Source organism: Phoca vitulina, unplaced genomic scaffold (genome assembly GCF_004348235.1).
Source record: "Phoca vitulina isolate PV1807 unplaced genomic scaffold, GSC_HSeal_1.0 scaffold81, whole genome shotgun sequence".
Classification (NCBI taxonomy): domain Eukaryota; kingdom Metazoa; phylum Chordata; class Mammalia; order Carnivora; family Phocidae; genus Phoca; species Phoca vitulina.
In genome coordinates this window covers 5,112,322-5,129,588 of record NW_022589784.1, presented here as the reverse complement: position 1 = coordinate 5,129,588, position 17,267 = coordinate 5,112,322, and the positions used below count along the sequence as shown (strand labels likewise).

Here is a 17,267-nt window from a genome sequence, read left to right as displayed (position 1 = left end):
GTTGGAGGTGTGTGTGGGGAAAATGTGTTTTCATGTATAAGGCACAGAAACACATAGAAATACAAACAGATACACAGTTGATCTGTGCTGTTAAACTTTCATGGGAGACAGGCAGGAAAAAATGTCTAAAAGTGATTGCCCCTTAGGATGGGACATTGGGAAAGTCTTTTCTAGAAGCAACCACCATTCAGTTTCCTTGTGAAATCTTCCAGAGATGTTCTGCGTGTTTTCAAACAAATCTCTACATACTCATTTATTCCTGTTTTTTTTTTTTTCCATAAATGGTAGTAACATAGCCTTTGGGCCTTTTTTTTAAACTCAAAATATATGTTGGTAATCACCTCATGTCAATGAACACAGCTTGCTGGGGTTCCTTTTTGAAAGCTGTGCAGTATTCCTCTATGTTCGAGGGTGATTTATTTAACCTGTTCTGGATGGTCACGCAGTATCAGAAACACAGAATGTTGTTTCCCACGTTTTGCCACCATTAAGTGCTGCAGTACACAAGGGATAAGTGCATTTACGTCATTTTGCACATGAGTGATTGTATCTGAAGGAGAAATTCTTGGAAGTGCCATAGTGGGGCCAGAAGGTGTGGGCATTTGTCATTTAAGTAGTTACTGAGACTCGTCCTGCATTGGGGTTGTGCCAGCTTCCTTCCTCATCATCAAGGTAAGAGAATGCCAGTTTCCCCACAGCCTCGCCAATGTGGGTGTTATCAAGCCTTTTGATCTTTGCCAATCTGATGGGTTAAAAATGGTATCACAGTATAGTTTTCATGTTCATTTTCCTTATGAGACTGTGTATCTGTTCTTGGGTCAAAGAACCATTTGTCTTTCTTTCTCTGTGAGCTTAAGGTTCATATCCTTTGCTAACTGTTGTAGTATTTTTCTTATTGATTCTTTCCAAGAGCTCTTTACATATTATGGACATGTTCCCTCTGTGTTATGAGTTGCAGCTTTCTCAATTTGTTATTTAAAAATTATGTATTATTTGTTTTTCTAAAAAATTGTCATTTGTCTTGACTTTGTTCAGGGTGATTTTTACTTTGCAGATTTTTTTTTTTTTGATGTTTATATGAAGTCAACTGCTTTGATCATTCCTTTTATGGCTTCTGGGCTTTGTGTCATACTGAGAAAGGGGCTACCTTCGATAAGATAGGAAGTGAGAAGGAGCACTCTGAGTACAGGGAATAGCAAGTGCAAAAGTCCTGAGGAAGGAAGGGGACTTGGCATGTATCTTGATGCATATGTAGTGAAAGACCAATTTATTTTAAGGAATTGGCCACGGGATTGTGGAGGTTGACACAAAATCTGTAGAGTAGGCTGGAAGGTTGGAGACCCAGGAAGAGTTGCAGTTTTAACCTGAAGGTAGTCTGCTGGCAAAATCCCTTCTTTCTTGGGGGGAGGTTAATTTTTGTTCTCTTAAGGCTTTCAACTGATTAGATGAGGCCCACCCACACTATGAGGGGGTAATGTTTTACTCAAAGTCTATTGATTTAAATCTTAATCTCATCTAAAAAATACCTCCACTGGGGCGCCTGGGTGGCTCATTTGGTTAAGCATCTGACTCTTGATTTTGGCTCAGGTCATGATCTCAGGGTTGGGGAATAGAGACCTTCATCAGGCTCTGCTCTCAGTGTGGAATCTGCTTCAGATTCTCTCTCCCACCCCTCTCTCAAATAAATAAATAAATCTTTAAAAAATACCTTCACAGCAACATCTAGAATGGTGTTTAATCAAACATCTGGGTACCTTTGCCTAGCCAAGTTGACACACAAAATTAACCATCACAAGTCCAACTCGTGTCACCTTGGTACATACATATCTCCTTAAACCCTACTTTTGTAGTACATGATATGGAGTCCCTGCTCCTTGTATTGCTCTCACAGGACCCAGGACAGGAATGTGCAGCGTGTGCCAGGATGGGGTCCCTGATCCACATGGAAGAGCAGACTCCAGGGATGTGCGTGGGCACGGGGAGGGGTCTCTGGTGCTCTCAGTGCTCCACTGGGAGTTGAGGGGGGGGCAGGCAGAGAGTGCAGAGGTTTACCTACAACTCCAGGGAGGAGGTGAGATTTCTAACAATAGGCTTGAGGTAGTGGGCTCCTTATCCCCGGGAGTGTGCAAAAGGGAGAGGCACATGTCACAAGGGTTGTAGAGAGAATTTCTGCATCAGGGAAGGTTTGGAGTTGGGGGACCTGTCTGATCTAAATGAGAGTCCACCCAGCAGCCCAGAAGTGGTGGGGGTTTCTGCATCCTCTTCACTTCCTGTAGCAACACAGAGCCAGCCTGTCCCACATCCCTTCTATGAGTGTGGCTGGCAGTGCCCTGACACCACTGTGTGGGGTGGGTCTCACTTGAGGTCTGGGGAGGACTGCTTTGCTACAGTCTTTGAGGTTCTAAGTGTGATGCCATTTGCAGTGCCTTGAGCTTGGAGGTGGTGCCTCCTTGTGGGAAGAATGAGAAGTTTCGCCTCACTACCTGTAACCTCCTGGGGGTTCTTGCCTAGGCTACAGATTGAGGCTGCCTGCCTGGTGAGGAGGTGAGGCAAGGGGGTTCAACACCGAATGTTTGTGATCTGGAATCCTGGCCTGACTAGGGGGCTGTCCCCCCAGCTGAGGACCACTCACTGGCCAGGAATGGGACCGGAGCTCCTGCCTAATCCCCAGGACACCGTGGGACACGGTGGGTCGGGCTAACCAGGGCCCTCGTTCACCCACATTATCTGATGGCAGATGTGGGGGTGGGGGTGGGGGTGGAGAGGGGGTGGTGGTCTCAGTACTCCACAAATAAATGAATTTCCACTCCTGAAAATGCCTGCACAAGAAGAGTGCTGGCCGGTGAGTCAGGTGGAGGAGGGAGGGAACAAGGGATGGGGGAGAAACGGGGGGGGGGGGGGGGGGAGAGAGAGAGAGAGAGAGAGAGAATGAATCCAAGTGAGCAAATAAAAACCAAAATAAGAGTCAGAGAGACTCAGGGAGACAGAGACAGAGAAGCTCAGCAAATACTGACTGATTGGATGTATGAATGAATGTTTCCTTGGACTGAGGGAGACGAGGACCCAGTGTGGACATGGATGAGCTCGGGCAGCTTGTGCTTATTTTGTTGATAAGCTGGGAGGATGTGTCCAGGCTGCAGGCTGGGGTTCTTGACATTCTTTAGGTTGTGCTGGATGGTGTGAGGCAGAGGGTCCTGCCTCCAGCAGGGGCTCAGGGTAGCCAAGGACGAGGTTGGAGGGAGGAGGGAGGACCCAGGATGCCGTGTGGGGAGAATGCCCAGCCTCCGTGGGAGGACAGCCCGGGACAGTTGGTCCCTGGGGACCTGTGTGGGGGGCAGGAGGGAGCCAGTGTCCAGGTGGAGCCCCCATCTGGGGTATCTGCCCCAGGGTCATGGTAGGCTGGGCAGCCCTCAGGAATGTCACTGGCTATTGGTGCCTCAACTAATGGGATGGGGCCCTGGGGGGCTGGTTGTGGGGGTGGGTTTCTGGGGAATCTGAAAACCCTGAGGTAGAATGTCCTGGGTGTCCATCATGGGGCAACCCTAGGAGAGTGTCTTTGGGAAGGGAGTTGGGGGGGTCAGAACACAGGAGAGGGCCTAGGGCATTAGTGGGGTAATCATGGGATGGTCCTGGGGACTGGAACCTTCCTAGGAGGATTTGAAGGGCTGAGGAAAGGGGATAGGAGGTGCATTGTAAGGCAGGCCATGTGGGAGACACAGAGCAAGGAGGTGAGCTGAGAGCAGTGAGGCTGACCTGGGGGTCTGGGGATTCAGAACATACTGTTCTTTGAGGGGGTATGGATGGGGAGGTGGGTGTGGGATGGAAGGAATGAATCTTGGAGAATAAATTATGCAGGGAGGGCAGAGTTATGGGGGAGGGTGGAATTTGGGGGATGGGCTTTGGACACTGGAGGATCCTTTAGTGGGCCATTGTAGGGGAGACCGTTGAGGATCAGAACATCAGTCTTTGTGGTGGGTATGGAGTTTTGGCCCTTGTGGGGGGATGCTCAGAACATCAGGGTATAGGAGAATTTTGGATAATCAGACGGGGAAACTGCTGAGGGGGTGGATTTGGGGTGCTTGAACTAGGGGTGTCTTGGCAAGTGGCTCTTGGGGGTATTTTGGGGGGATAAGAAGTGGGAGAAGATTCTGAGGGTGCACTTAGGGGTTGGAACACTCATGGAAAGGTTCTCGGAGTTGGGAGTTGGAGCACCTGGTGCAGCTTCCTTGGGGAGGAACAGGTCATGGAGATGAGTCAGGGGTCCTTGAGGGACATAGGGAGTGAATTGGGGGCTTAGAGCCTAGAGGAAACTTGGGGGAGGTTTATAGCAAAAGCAATAGATCATTGGGGTGAGATTAGGGGATGAGAATCTGGGGATGTCTTTGGGGTGGCCTTGGCAAGCGGTCCCAGCCCAAGAGTGCTTTTGGGGAGGGATCATGGGAGGTGGGCTTGACAGGGTCAGGACAAGGTGGTGGGTTGTGGGTTGATCATGGGGAAGGTGGGTTTCGGGAGTCGGAGCTGGGTGTCTCTGGGGTTGGATCCGTGGGAGGTGAGTTAGGGCAGGGCAGAACCACGATGTCTGGGAGGTAGATTTTGGTGGAGTCAGGACCCAAGGCGAGTCTGGGTGGTGGGTCCAGGAGTGGATTGGGCTGGGCCCTGGGGTAAGGCAGGATAGAGCCGGCAGGGTATCGGAAGCTTTACTGCCTCCCCCCCCACACCCCCCACCCGGAGTCAGTAGCATTTGCGGTACACGATGTGGGGCCCCTGTTCCTCATACTGCTCCCGCAGGACCCAGCAGGACTGGAAGGCGCGCAACGAGGCCAGGATGGAGCCCCCAATCCACACCGAGAAGTTCCTGGTGGGCTGTGCCGCCACCACCACGTGGGCCTCGGGGGACAGACTGTGCAGCAGCTCGGCCCGGAAGCGGCCCTCGAACCCCTGAAAGAGCGAGGAGCCCCCGCAGAGCAGCACGTTCTGGGCCACGTCGGCCCGCACCTCCAGGGGCACCTTGTGAAGGCTCTGTTTGGCCATCGTGGGGATGCCCACGGGCTCCAGCCCCGGCATCTCGGGAGGGCTGAACAGCAGCTCTGGGCACTGGAACAGCTCCTTGCCCAAGGTGACCGTCCGCCCGTCGGGCAGCTTCAGGGTCTGCTGGTATTCCTGCTCCGGCCGGGCCTGCTCCTTGAGGAAGTCAGGGGCCACGTAGCAGTGGCGGTGCTTGATGTTCTCCACGGTGTCCAGGTCCTGCTGGCCCAGCGTCAAGCCCGAGCCCAGCAGCATCTCTGCCAGGAAGGCGGTCAGGTGCGTGCCCGCCAGGTCCAGGCGCTCCGTGGCGTGGGGCAGGTTGTAGCCCTGAAAGACCGGCACCGTGTAGGTGACCCCATGGCCGGTGTCCACCACCAGCCCGCTGATCCTCCCGTGAGCGTAGACGGACAGCACCGACTGGGAAGCCACGTACATGGCAGGAGAGCACAGCGACTCGAAGGCCACCTCCACCAGCTTCTCGCGGTTGGTGGTGGGGCTGAAGGGCGGGTCGGAGAACAGCAGCGGCTGGTCCTGAGTGGTCACGCGGAGGTCGTGCTCCAGCAGGTGGCGCCAGATGAGCTCGGCCGCGTCCCAGTCCACCACGATGCCGTTGCGCACTGGCTGCACCAGGGTTAGCTCTGGGCGTGTGCGGGCGGCCTCGCCGATGAAAGTCTCCAGCACCGGCTGCCCACTGGTGGCCGGCTTCTTGGGCTGGCAGCCCACGATGGTGGCCACGGTGTAGGTGGGCCGGGCCTGCCCCGCGAAGCCCACCTTACAGGTGCCCGTGCCCATGTCGATGACCACCGCGCCGGTCTTTGGTGGCAACCTGTCGCCCACCATGCTGGGGGGTTCCTGCTGCAGGGTCTTGTTCACCAGGATTGAGTTGGGGTTCACGCCAGTCCTGGAGGCCTTTGGGGAGGGCTGGGGCTTCGTGCAACTGGACGGGTTTGCATCCATGGCTGCACGTAGCTGGGTAAGCTGCTTGGCGAGGCTGACCGCTTTCCTCTGGGGGTCCGAGGGTATGAGGAGAAAAGGCCGAGGCTGACCAGGGGCAGGCAGAGGCAGGGAGAGGGGCCTGGCCGGTGGTCTATGACATCACCCTGCCTGCTGCCCCTTCAGAAGATTTCACAATGCAGGGGAGGGGATGAGGACGAGCTCCTCCCCGCCCCAGAAAGCTCCCAGAATACTCATCTATTCTGGATTCCCCCAAAGTGGCAAATTTGGAGAAGGAGGCTAGAGGGTGCCAGAGGAGAGACCTCTGATCCAGCTCCCTGACCCAGAGCCCAGTAAGACCCAAGAATCCTTCTCTTGGGGCTTCCTTTTGAAGCTCTTTATAGTGTGGTAAGGGAGAGCTAGTCACAGCCCTCCTTAGAATTCAATCTTAAAATTAATTTAAAATATTAACCCTTAGAATATTAATCAGAAGGTGGTCGCCTAGCTGGTGTGGCTTTTCTGGTTTCCTGAAGGAAACAGAAGCCTGCCTAGGGTGGGGGGTGAGGCTAGGAGAGACACAGACATCCCTCTACTGTTCTTTGACCCTTCTGCTCTGCCTGATACCTGGAACAGTCTCCCTACCCCATTCCCACAGAGCAGGAATTTGCCTCTTCCAATCTCCGCAAGACACCACCTCTTCTTGAAAGCCTTCCCTGATTTCTCTTCCTTCTCTCTACCACATGGTGGTGGTGATGAAGGGGTGTCCACCTTCCTTCTAGGGATTTCTTCGGCTTCCCCTTGGTGGGAGGGGGGCTCTGTGGGATCCAAAAAGGAGCTTTCAGTAAGATAAAAGGGACAGGGCAGAACCAGGGAATTTCCTTCCTTTTTAAGGCTAAATAATATTCCATTGTGTGTCTACACCACATTTTGCCTACCCATTCATCTGTCGAGGGACCCTTGGATTGCTTCTATGTTTTAGCTATTGTGAATAATGCTGCTATGAACCTGGTTGTGCAAAATCTCAAGTCCCTGCTTTCAATTCTCTTGGGTATATACCCAGAATTGGCATTGCCGGATCATATGGTAATTCTATTTTTTTAAAAATTATTTATTTATTTGAGAGAGAGAGCACAAGCAGGGGGAGGGACAGAGGGAGAAGCAGGCTCCCTGCTGAGCAGGAAGCCCAACTCGGGGCTCGATCCCAGGACTCGGATCATGACTGGAGCCGAAGGTGGACGCTTAACCGACTGAGCCACCCAGGTGCCCCTGGTAATTCTATTTTAAATGGTAATTGTTTTACAATATACAGGTGTATCAAATCAACACATTGTACACCTTAAACTCACACAATGTTAAATGTCAATTACATCTCAGTAAAGGTGGGGGTGGGGAAGTTCACGGACTCTTGTAAATAGCTGAGTAAATGAACATTTCCAAAAACATGTATGAGATCGCACACAAAATTGGTTAAAAACTCTGGCCGGGATTAAATCTGGACACAACTGGGAAATGAAGCCTTCTTACCTCCATATTCCTGTGACATTCAGCACTAGTCCTGGCAATTTCTATCACTACACACACACACACACACGCACACACACACACATTTATTTGTTTTAACTAACAGGTGATAACACCACCAGAAGTGGATTTTTTTTTTTTTTCAGAAGTGGATTTTGAGGCAACTCTCCCATTCTGTTGTGGAACCTGCTGTCCTTAGTTGAGACAATTCTTTCCTCTCAAATGCACCCCCTTTTGGATGATGTGTGTGCAAGAAACGAATTCTGTCCCCATGAAACACCAACTCCTACCCCCTCCCTCAGCCCCTGGCTCCCACCATCTTTCTGTCTCTGTGGATGTGACTCTTCTAGGGACCTCCTAGACGTGGAATCCTACCGTATGTGTCCTTCTGTGACTGGCTTATTTCACTGAGCATAATGTCCTCAAAGTTCTTCCATGTTGAAGCAGGTGTCAGAATATTTTGAGGGACCGTCATGTTCTTTTCCATAGTGGTTGTACCTTTTCACATTCCCACTAGCAAGGTAGAGGGTTCCAATTCCTCCACATTCTTAACACTTGTTTTTGCCTTTCCCCCCTTTTTTCTTTTTAATTATAGCTATTGTAATGAGTGTGAGGTTGTGATAGAGTTTTAAGTATCAGCATGTTAGAAAGACATGTTTGGTTCAGACGGACTGTTACATAAAGAACTGAATAGACGGGGTTCAGAGCCCAGCCTTTGGTATTGCTAGTGATGTAGCTGTGTACAGAAGGGGAGGCACTTTCCATTATTCCCCCTCATTCAACACATCTGCAAGGATGGTCCCTTGACCTCCTGAAAGAGTATTTTGGTGAATTTAGTCTATAGCCATTTAAGACAAAAATAAACATTTTTTCCCTTTTCAAGAATCATTGTGGCAAGTGAGAGGGATGGTAGTTGATAGTTCGGGATGGGGGTCAGGTAAATTCTCACTGCATCTTTATGGTACTATGTTCATTTTTTTCTGATGGGGGAAATAAAGTCTCAGAGGGGTGAAGTAATTTGCCCAAAGTCACACAGCTGGGATGGCACAAGAGCAGGATTTGAACCCAGATCTCTGAGATACTGCAGTGGCTGAGTGCGGGTCTGGAAAACTGTGAGGTCTAAGATCCATCTGAAACAGTACAAATGGAGGCTGGGACTCTGTTGACCTCAGGTTCCTCTGTTGTTTCTGGCACATAATAGATGCTCCATTCTCGGATACTGCAGCAAACAGGACAGAGAGCATCACTGAGTAGAGGCAGCAAGGAAATAATGTGGTCAAGACCACAGATCTGGAGCCACCTGCTGGGGTTGGTTAAACCTGGCCCCGCCACCTTTATAGTGAAGCAAACTACTAAATCTCTCTGTGCCTCAGCTTCCCCATTAGCTAGTTAGAGGTAATAATAGTACTGACTTCAAAGGGCAGGTATGTGGATGGACGAGTTATCTGTGAAGTGGTTAAGTCAGTGGCTGGTACATCTTGCTTTGTGAAGGTTTACACAAATTGCAGGTATTGTGTGCTTCAGTCGTGTGTATGAGCAACCAGTACGTGGAAGTATCTAACAACAGCTCTGCAGTGGAATTAGGGATTTAGATGGGCATTTCTCTTGAAAGGGCATTTTTTTCCAGACTGCAGATCTTTGCCCTGGGCTTATCTGAAACCTGCGTGGGCAGCGCCGCCTTCCACCTGCGTCTGTGTTTCCCAGGAGTTGAGTTGTACAGCTTCCTGCCAAGAGAGGGCGTCCAAGACCACCTGCTTCTTTTTTCTGCTAAGTCCTTGGCTCAGTTGCTCAGGGGTTCACATCCTTGGTTGCAGCTTAGGATCACCAGAGGAACTTAAAAAAGAATCCCCGTGTTCTGGCTGCACCCCAGACTTGAATCAGAAACTCTGCAGATGGAGACCAAGCAGGGGTGATTGTTTAAAGCTCCCAGGAGACCTTAATGTGAAGCAAGTGGAGGTCCATTGGTCTGGGTCTTCAACATTCTCAAATTCTCCTTCCTTCCTTCCTTCCTTCCTGCCTTCCTGCCTTCCTGCCTTCCTGCCTTCCCTCCTTCCTTCCTTCCTTCTCCCTCCCTCTCTCTCTCTTTCCTTCCTCCCTCCCTCCTTTCCTCCCTCCCTTCCTTCCCCTTCTTTCCTTTCTTTCTCTCATTCTCACTTTCTTAATTCCCCCTGATCATCAGAAACGATGGACTGGGAGTCTGGGGTTGTGACACAGTTCTCTGGGATCAGCAGGTTCTCATGCTTAAATGTGTATGAGAGTCTCTAGAAGGGCTTGTTAAAACACAGAGTTCTCGTCTTGCCCAGAGATTCTGATTCAGCAGGTCCAGGGCCCTGCAGAGAATCTGCATTCCTAACGAGCTTCCAGGTGATGCTGATGCTTCTGGTTGGCTGACTTCACTTTGAGGAGCATTGTCTGGAGCCTTGTGGACATCTGGGAGATGAAAGGAAAACTTCTCACAATAAAACTTATATATATATATATATATATATGTATATATATATATATATAAGCAATGCTCATATATATATATATATATATAATGTTATCCAGCCATGAGAAAGAAGGAACTCCCACCATTTGTGCAACGTACATGACACTTGAGAGCATTACGCTACGTAAGTCAGAGAAAGATAAACACTGTGTGATCTCACTTATATGTGGACTCTAGCAAAGCCCAATTTGTAGAAACAGAGAGTAGAATGGTGGTTCCCAGGGGCTGTGGGGTGGGGGAAATGAGATGTTGGTCAAAGGGTACAAACTTCTAGTTATGAATAAGTTCTGGGGATCTAATGTACAGTAGTGACTATAGTTGACAATACTGTATATATACTTGAAAGCTGCTAGGAGACTAGATCTTCAACTTTTTCACCACAAAAATAGTGATTATGAGATGTGAAACATCTGGTGGTAACTATTTTGCAGTATGTAAGCATATCCATCATTGTACGCCTTGAACTTACACAATGTTGCATATCAGTTGTATCTCCATAAAACTGGAAAAAATACAGAATAAAAGACATGACTCATACAGTGCTCATATTTGTTCTCCAGGGTTTATGGCAAGACTGCTCAGGTAATCAGTGGTCGAATTTCTTTTATTGCCGTGTTATGTTCTACAAAGTTGCCACGAACAGTGACTACTGAACTCTAGTTACAACATTTTCATCAACCATTCAAAACATAACCCTGTGTTACGTGTGATTCTGTTTAAAAACACGGTTAATTAATATATATTATTGATCTTACTAACACTGAACTCACAGCCAACATCGTTATACCTCACGCCTGAATGAAGCTTGTCCAGCTCACGCATTTTCTCTGCAAGGCACCCCAAAGTCTTCTTGTGCATGACAACTCTAGGTAGCAGCGCGGCACAATGCTTCTGGCTGATTTAAACAGTGAAACCAGGGGCATAAAGGACAAAAATGTGAAACCTGGGGCACTAAACAGACCATGAAAAGGGCACTTGCTTATGGTATGAGAGCACAACAAGAAGGCAGAGCATTGTGGGAACTCAGCTGGGAAGGAGCATGTAGGCAATTTAGATTTTTTGCTGCTCTGTGCATGTCTGCAAATGACCATGAGAGTCCCAGCAGTATTGAGTTTGTGATTACAAATAAATTTAAGTAGGTGAATTCTTAAATACGGACCCTGTGAATAATGGGGATTGGTTGTACATACACACACACAGAATCATATATATATGTGTGTGTACACACACACACACACACACACACACAGAATCTCAAGTGCCTGTGTGTATTCACCACACAACATAAGCAACAAAAACACAACAAACACACTGGAAGCCTTCTGTGGATCTCCCCCTAGAGAGTATCATGTTGCTGAATCGAGGGTGTTTTTCACATGGGGAAATGCCACTTTTGCCGGGACACGGCACCTCTTTCTGGCTGTGTTGACATCAGCAACTCCATTCATCCTTCAGTCAGCAATGCTCACTCACTTGACCTGCAATGTGACCTGAGCATCGCATTTTAAAAAGCTTGCAGGTGGGGCGCCTGGGTGGCTCAGTCGGCTAAGCGGCTGCCTTCGGCTCAGGTCATGGTCCCAGGGTCCTGGGATCGAGCCCCGCATCGGGCTCCCTGCTCGGCGGGAAGCCTGCTTCTCCCTCCCCCACTCCCCCGGCTTGTGTTCCCTCTCTCGCTTTCTCTCTGTCAAATAAATAAAATAAATCTTAAAAAAAAAAACAGCTTGCAGGTGAGTCTGCTGTGTATTCAGTGCTGAGTACCACTGTTACCTGAGCAGTCTTGCCATAAACCCTGGAGAACAAATAGGAATGCTGTATAGATCATGCCTTTTTATTCTATATTTTTGATGCTTTGACATCTTGGGGGCTCCCCTCCCAGGGCTAGCTGATTCCTAGAGATAGCACACACCTCACCTGCCAGTGCACCTTTCATGCGCAAACCAACGAATCCAGAGCCCACACTCCCTACCCCCTCCTCTGTGGGGCTTTCACACTCAGGGCCACTGTTCCCCTCTGCTGATCCCCAGGGCCAGGTTCCAGACAACAACGGATAGCCCCTGTGTCCCAGAGCCCACTGAAATTATTCAAACTAGCCAGTCCTAAGCCTGTATGCCCTGCATTGTCCACATTTCCCCCTCACTCCCCATGTCTCCTGCCTGACCCTAGTGCCTCTCTGAGGGGCCCCCAATAGTGTGCCACGACCCTTCCTCTTGGGAATTGTAACAAGCTAGCTTTTCAATGGCACTGCTCTCCTACCCTGTTGGCCTCACCTGCTCAGATCATAATAAACCTATATCTTAAAACAGACTCCTTTGCTCATCCTTCTGCTTGGAATGCTCAGTGGCGTTTGGATGGCCCTGCCCAGCACCTCTTGGTTATCCATGCGGTGCTCCCTCCACCATTCCTGTGGTTCATTAAGAGGTGAACATCATTGTTTTCTCATGCTCTCCTGGGACAAATTTGAGATGCAGGGCACCTGGCTCCCCTGCAATTAACTTTCTCTGCAGTAGAAAGGAGAAGCCGGAAGAGGCTTTTGATATAATACCTTCACCTGGAACCGCCAGCCCTTGACAGTTGGTTCATCACTGCTTGGCTGAAGAAGGAGCTGGTGGGCTAAGTGGGGAGTGACACATTCCAGGGAGGTTTATCAGGAGTCACTGTGAGATGGGGAGAGCTATGGGTGTGTCTCTCTGGGTCTGCTCACGGCCCTAGCTCAGTGGACTTCAGAGCAAGGTAGGGAAGGAACCAGCAGGAGTTGTGTCTTTTACCTTTGTCTCATGCAAACTGGATGCATAGCACTATGAAGGGCCAGGGCCCATTTTGCCAGCCTGCGAACCAAATATCTGGATACTTGACACCATCTTTGTGGGTTAAGTCCATGACAGTGTGTGGTTTTTGGTGAGGCAGGCTCTCCAGGTATGATGGGACCAGTTCCACTCTCTGTGTGTCCTCACACAGACCTTTATGCAGGTGTTGTTGTATCAGCAGGTGAGTTTTGTCCAGGTATGTTGGTAAGAAACAATCTTTTTCTGTTTTGGGGTTTTTTTTGAATCCTAAACCTTCACATTTATGTAAATATCCTCTCAAAACTTTCAAACACATAAAATCTTCTATCAGTTTAATCTTGAAGAAACCCCTTTTGGAGGTTGACCTGCTTCTGGCTGAGCTGGCGACAGCTGTCATCCTAGGATCCCCCTTCACCATCATTCTAGGGATTCTCTTTCAGGTTGAATCCTCTGTTTCTTCTCCTTAGGTTGATGCCTCATTTAGGTGGGACACATGCTCCCTGAGTGAGTGCAGTGGAGACAGATTGGAAGAAAAACCCATCAGGTCTAAAAAAAATGTTATTTTATCTTATACTTACATGGTTATTTGACTAGCTATGGAATTCTAGGTCTCAATTAATTTTCCCAGAGCATTTTAAAACATCGCTCCATTGCATTCTAACATTTGGTGTTCCTGTTGAAGAGTTCAAGGCCACCCTAGAGGGACACCTTGGTGGCTCAGTTGGTTAAGCATCTGTCTTCGGCTCAGGTTATGATCCCGGAGTCCTGGGACTGAGCCCCGCATCGGGCTCTCTGTTCAGCGGGGAGTCTGCTTCTCCCTCTGCCGCTCCCCCTGCTTGTGCTTGCTCTCTCTCTCTCTCAAATAAATAAGTAAACTGAGTGTTATATGAAAACAGTGAATCGTGGATCACTACATCAAAAACTAATGATGTATTGTATGGTGACTAACATAACATAATAAAATAAAATTAAAAAAAAAATGAGAGAAGTTCAAGGTCATTCTCATTCTTGACTTTTCCAGGAAAGTTGTTTTCTCTCTCTGAGAGCTTATAGGGTACATTCTTTTGTTTATTCTGATGAGCAATTTTCAATCTTGAAATTCACAACTTTCATTCAGGGAAATTTTCTTGCCCCATATTTCCATACTTATGAAATGCCTATTTTTTAAAAAAGATTTTATTTATTTATTTGTCAGAGAGAGAGAGAGCATGCACAAGCAGGGGGAGCGGCAGGCAGAGGGAGAAGCAGGCTCCCCACTGAGCAAGGAGCCCAATGTGGGACTCAATCCCAGGATCCTGGGATCATGACCTGAGCCAAAGGCAGACACTTAACCGACGGAGCCACCCAGGCATCCCTGAAATGCCTATTGTTTTGATGTTGGGCCATCTGTATTGATTCTCTGATTTATTTACCATTTCTCTACTATTTTTCTCTGTGCCTTTTTGTTGTTTTGTGATATTTTCCTACATTTTATATTTTAATCCTATTGTTTTTCATTTCTCTTATCATTAAAAAATTCTAACATCTTTTTGTTCTTTTTTTTTTTTAAGATTATTTATTTATTTATTTGACAGCGAGAGAGAGACAGAGCAGGAACACAAGCAGGGGGAGTGGGAGAGGGAGAAGCAGGCTTCCCGCGGAGCAGGGAGCCCGATGCGGGGCTCGATCCCAGGACCCTGGGATCATGACCCGAGCCGAAGGCAGACGCTTAAACGACTGAGCCACCCAGGTGCCCCTAACATTGTTTTGTTCTTTAAAGAAGAAAATCTTTTTCTTGCTTCACAGATACTGCCTTTTTAGTTATACCTCTGAGTTCTAGTCAGTTATAGCTCTAATGTTACCAAGAGTTTCTTTTTTGGTTTCTTCTTCCCTCAGTCTGTTTTCTGCGAAGTGCTTTCATTTTCAGTACGATTGTTGTGGTCTCTGTCTCTTGTGTGAGATACTGTTTGGTTAATTGGGTAAAAAGGTGATTGGAAGCTCTGTGGACACGAGTTAGTTTCATTTATACTTTGGTTTTCTATTTAGGGTAATCTCACTGGGCTGTTTCCTTGGGATTTTCTTAATGGTAGTTTTTGTTTTGTTTTATTTTGTTGTTGTTGTTTGTGCTTATCTTTTCTTTTCTTTTCTTTTTTTGGACTGGTTGATTCCCAAAAAAGACTCTCTCACAGAAGCCCGTCCTTTGGATAGCTACCCCAAATGTTGGATGAATGCTCTAATTCTTTCCCTCCGGAGGAAACCAGGATTTGGGTTTTGTGCCCCACTTGCTCTGTGCTGAGGTGGGTGAAGGTCTGTGACCAGCGAGAGCATGCTTTCCAAATCATCACCTTTGTTCTCAGGGGCTGCCAATCTGGAGCACCTTCCCATCAGCACTCAGACTCAGGCAAGACAGAAACCAGTCCCTCAGGCAGCCCCTCAAGACATTAGAACTTTGGATTACAGTCCAGTCCTTTCCTTCCCTTCTCAGGGACAAGCCAGGAGCTGGGGGCTTCCTCCTGTTGTGTGGTGCTGTCATGGGGGAGATATTACGGGGAGAAGGTGCCATGTACTTTCCTATTGGCTTTGATGCAGCTGACCTCATGCTCTATTAGGGTGCAGGAGCCCCTCACCTAGTCTCTGGATTTTTCACAAAGGGAATTGATTGATCCATGTGCTGTTGAATCAGTGTGTCCACGTGGGAAAGGAAGTCCGGGGCTTCCCATTCCACCATTTTGTTGATGTTGCGGCTAATCTTCTCTGAGTATAAGGGCCCCGGTCATATTGGATTAGAGCCCACTCTAATGACCTCATTTCAACTTAATTACTCCTTTAAAGACCCTATCTCTAATGACAATCATGTTCTGAGGTCCTGGGGCATTAAAATTTCAACATATGAATTTTAAGGGGATATGATTCAGCCTATAACCATGCTACAACATGGATGGACCTCTAAAACGTTATGCTAAGTAAAAGAATTCAGACACAAAATGTCACATATTATATGATTCTATTGATGTGAAATAGGTAAAATTTGTGGGTACAGATAGCAGATTGGTGGTTGCCAGAGTCTGGGGTAATGGGAGTGACTGCTCATGAGCATGGAGTATCCTTGCGAGGATGAAAATGTTTGGGAACTAGATTGAGGTGATGGGTACATGGCACCGTGAATGTACTAAATTCCACAGAATTGTACACTTCAAAAAATGGTTAACTTTAGGTTTATGTGAATTTCATCTCAATAAAAAAGTGTGTGTGTTTATGTGCATAAAAAGAGATAAAGCAGTGTGGCTAAAGAATAACAATTGGTGAAGGGTATATGGATGTTTCACTCTTCTGTAGGTTTAAAATTTTTCGAGTAAAAAGTTAGAAAAACTGAGAAAAGACTTGCTGTTTTATTATTGGTTTCTAGGGATTTCCATAATTTTAGCCTTTTGTCCTCCAAAGACAAGAAGTGATGATGCCTTGTAAGCAAAAAAGGGCAAATTAAGTCAATTCAAAAAACAACTAAAAGTGAGTTGATTCAAGAGAAATACAGGTATATTCTGCAGACTATCTATCAGACCACCTGGTTAATCTTTTCCCAGCAGAATGCAAAGTCTCTTGGTGTTAATGCCCAAACTTCATAAAATGCATGTATCTCTCAGTATAATGTTTTCTGGCTCATGTTTACACAGGGGACGTTTATATTTCCATCAAGTGAAATACAGGATTTTAAAGAAAACAACGTATAGAGAAAGTGTGCCAACTGATAACCAAGGAGAGTGTGCATCTCATGTATTGCCAGTGCCAAGAGAGGTTATCATACCAGCTTACTCAATGTGAGTCATTCTCTGCTGTTGTGTGCTTGTGCTGAGCTTGCTTCCCCAGCACTTTCTACATTTTGGCAAAAGCAAAGGTCAATGTTCTACTGTGAGTCTTCAAAGAGTTGAGGGAGTGAAAGAGATCTTGGAAAAGGAAGCGATAGAGAAATATGACTTCACACTAAACAACTGTAAACAAATATGTTCATTTTGCATAAGCTTTTTTATTTTTATTTTTATTTTTATTTTTTTTAATTTTTTTATTGTTATGTTAATCCCCATACATTACATCATTAGTTTTAGATATAGTGTTCCATGATTCATTGTTTGTGCATAACACCCAGTGCTCCATGCAGAACGTGCCCTCCCCAGTACCCATCACCAGGCTAACCCATCCTCCCACCCCCCTCCCCTCTAGAACCCTCAGTTTGTTTTTCAGAGTCCATCGTCTCTCATGGTTCTTCTCCCCCTCCGATTTCCCCCCCTTCATTCTTCCCCTCCTGCTACATTCTTCTTCTTCTTTTTTTCTTTCTTAACATATATTGCATTATTTGTTTCAGAGGTACAGATCTGAGATTCAACAGTCTTGCACAATTCACAGCGCTTACCAGAACACATACCCTCCCCAGTGTCCATCACCCAGTCACCCCATCCCTCCCACCCCACCCCCCACTCCAGCAACCCTCAGTTTGTTTCCTGAGATTAAGAATTCCTCATATCAGTGAGGTCATATGATAC

At 47.5% G+C, this 17,267-nt stretch overlaps 1 protein-coding gene across 1 annotated transcript; it reads right to left on the bottom strand.

The window, feature by feature from the left end:
* Positions 1-4,685: 4,685 nt before the first annotated feature.
* ACTL9 (actin like 9) lies at positions 4,686-5,982 on the bottom strand. The gene has a single exon (XM_032394527.1). The coding sequence runs from the start codon at positions 5,980-5,982 to the stop codon at positions 4,732-4,734; it is 1,251 nt and encodes a 416-aa protein (XP_032250418.1). The 3' UTR covers positions 4,686-4,731.
* Between the last annotated feature and the right edge of the window lie 11,285 nt (positions 5,983-17,267).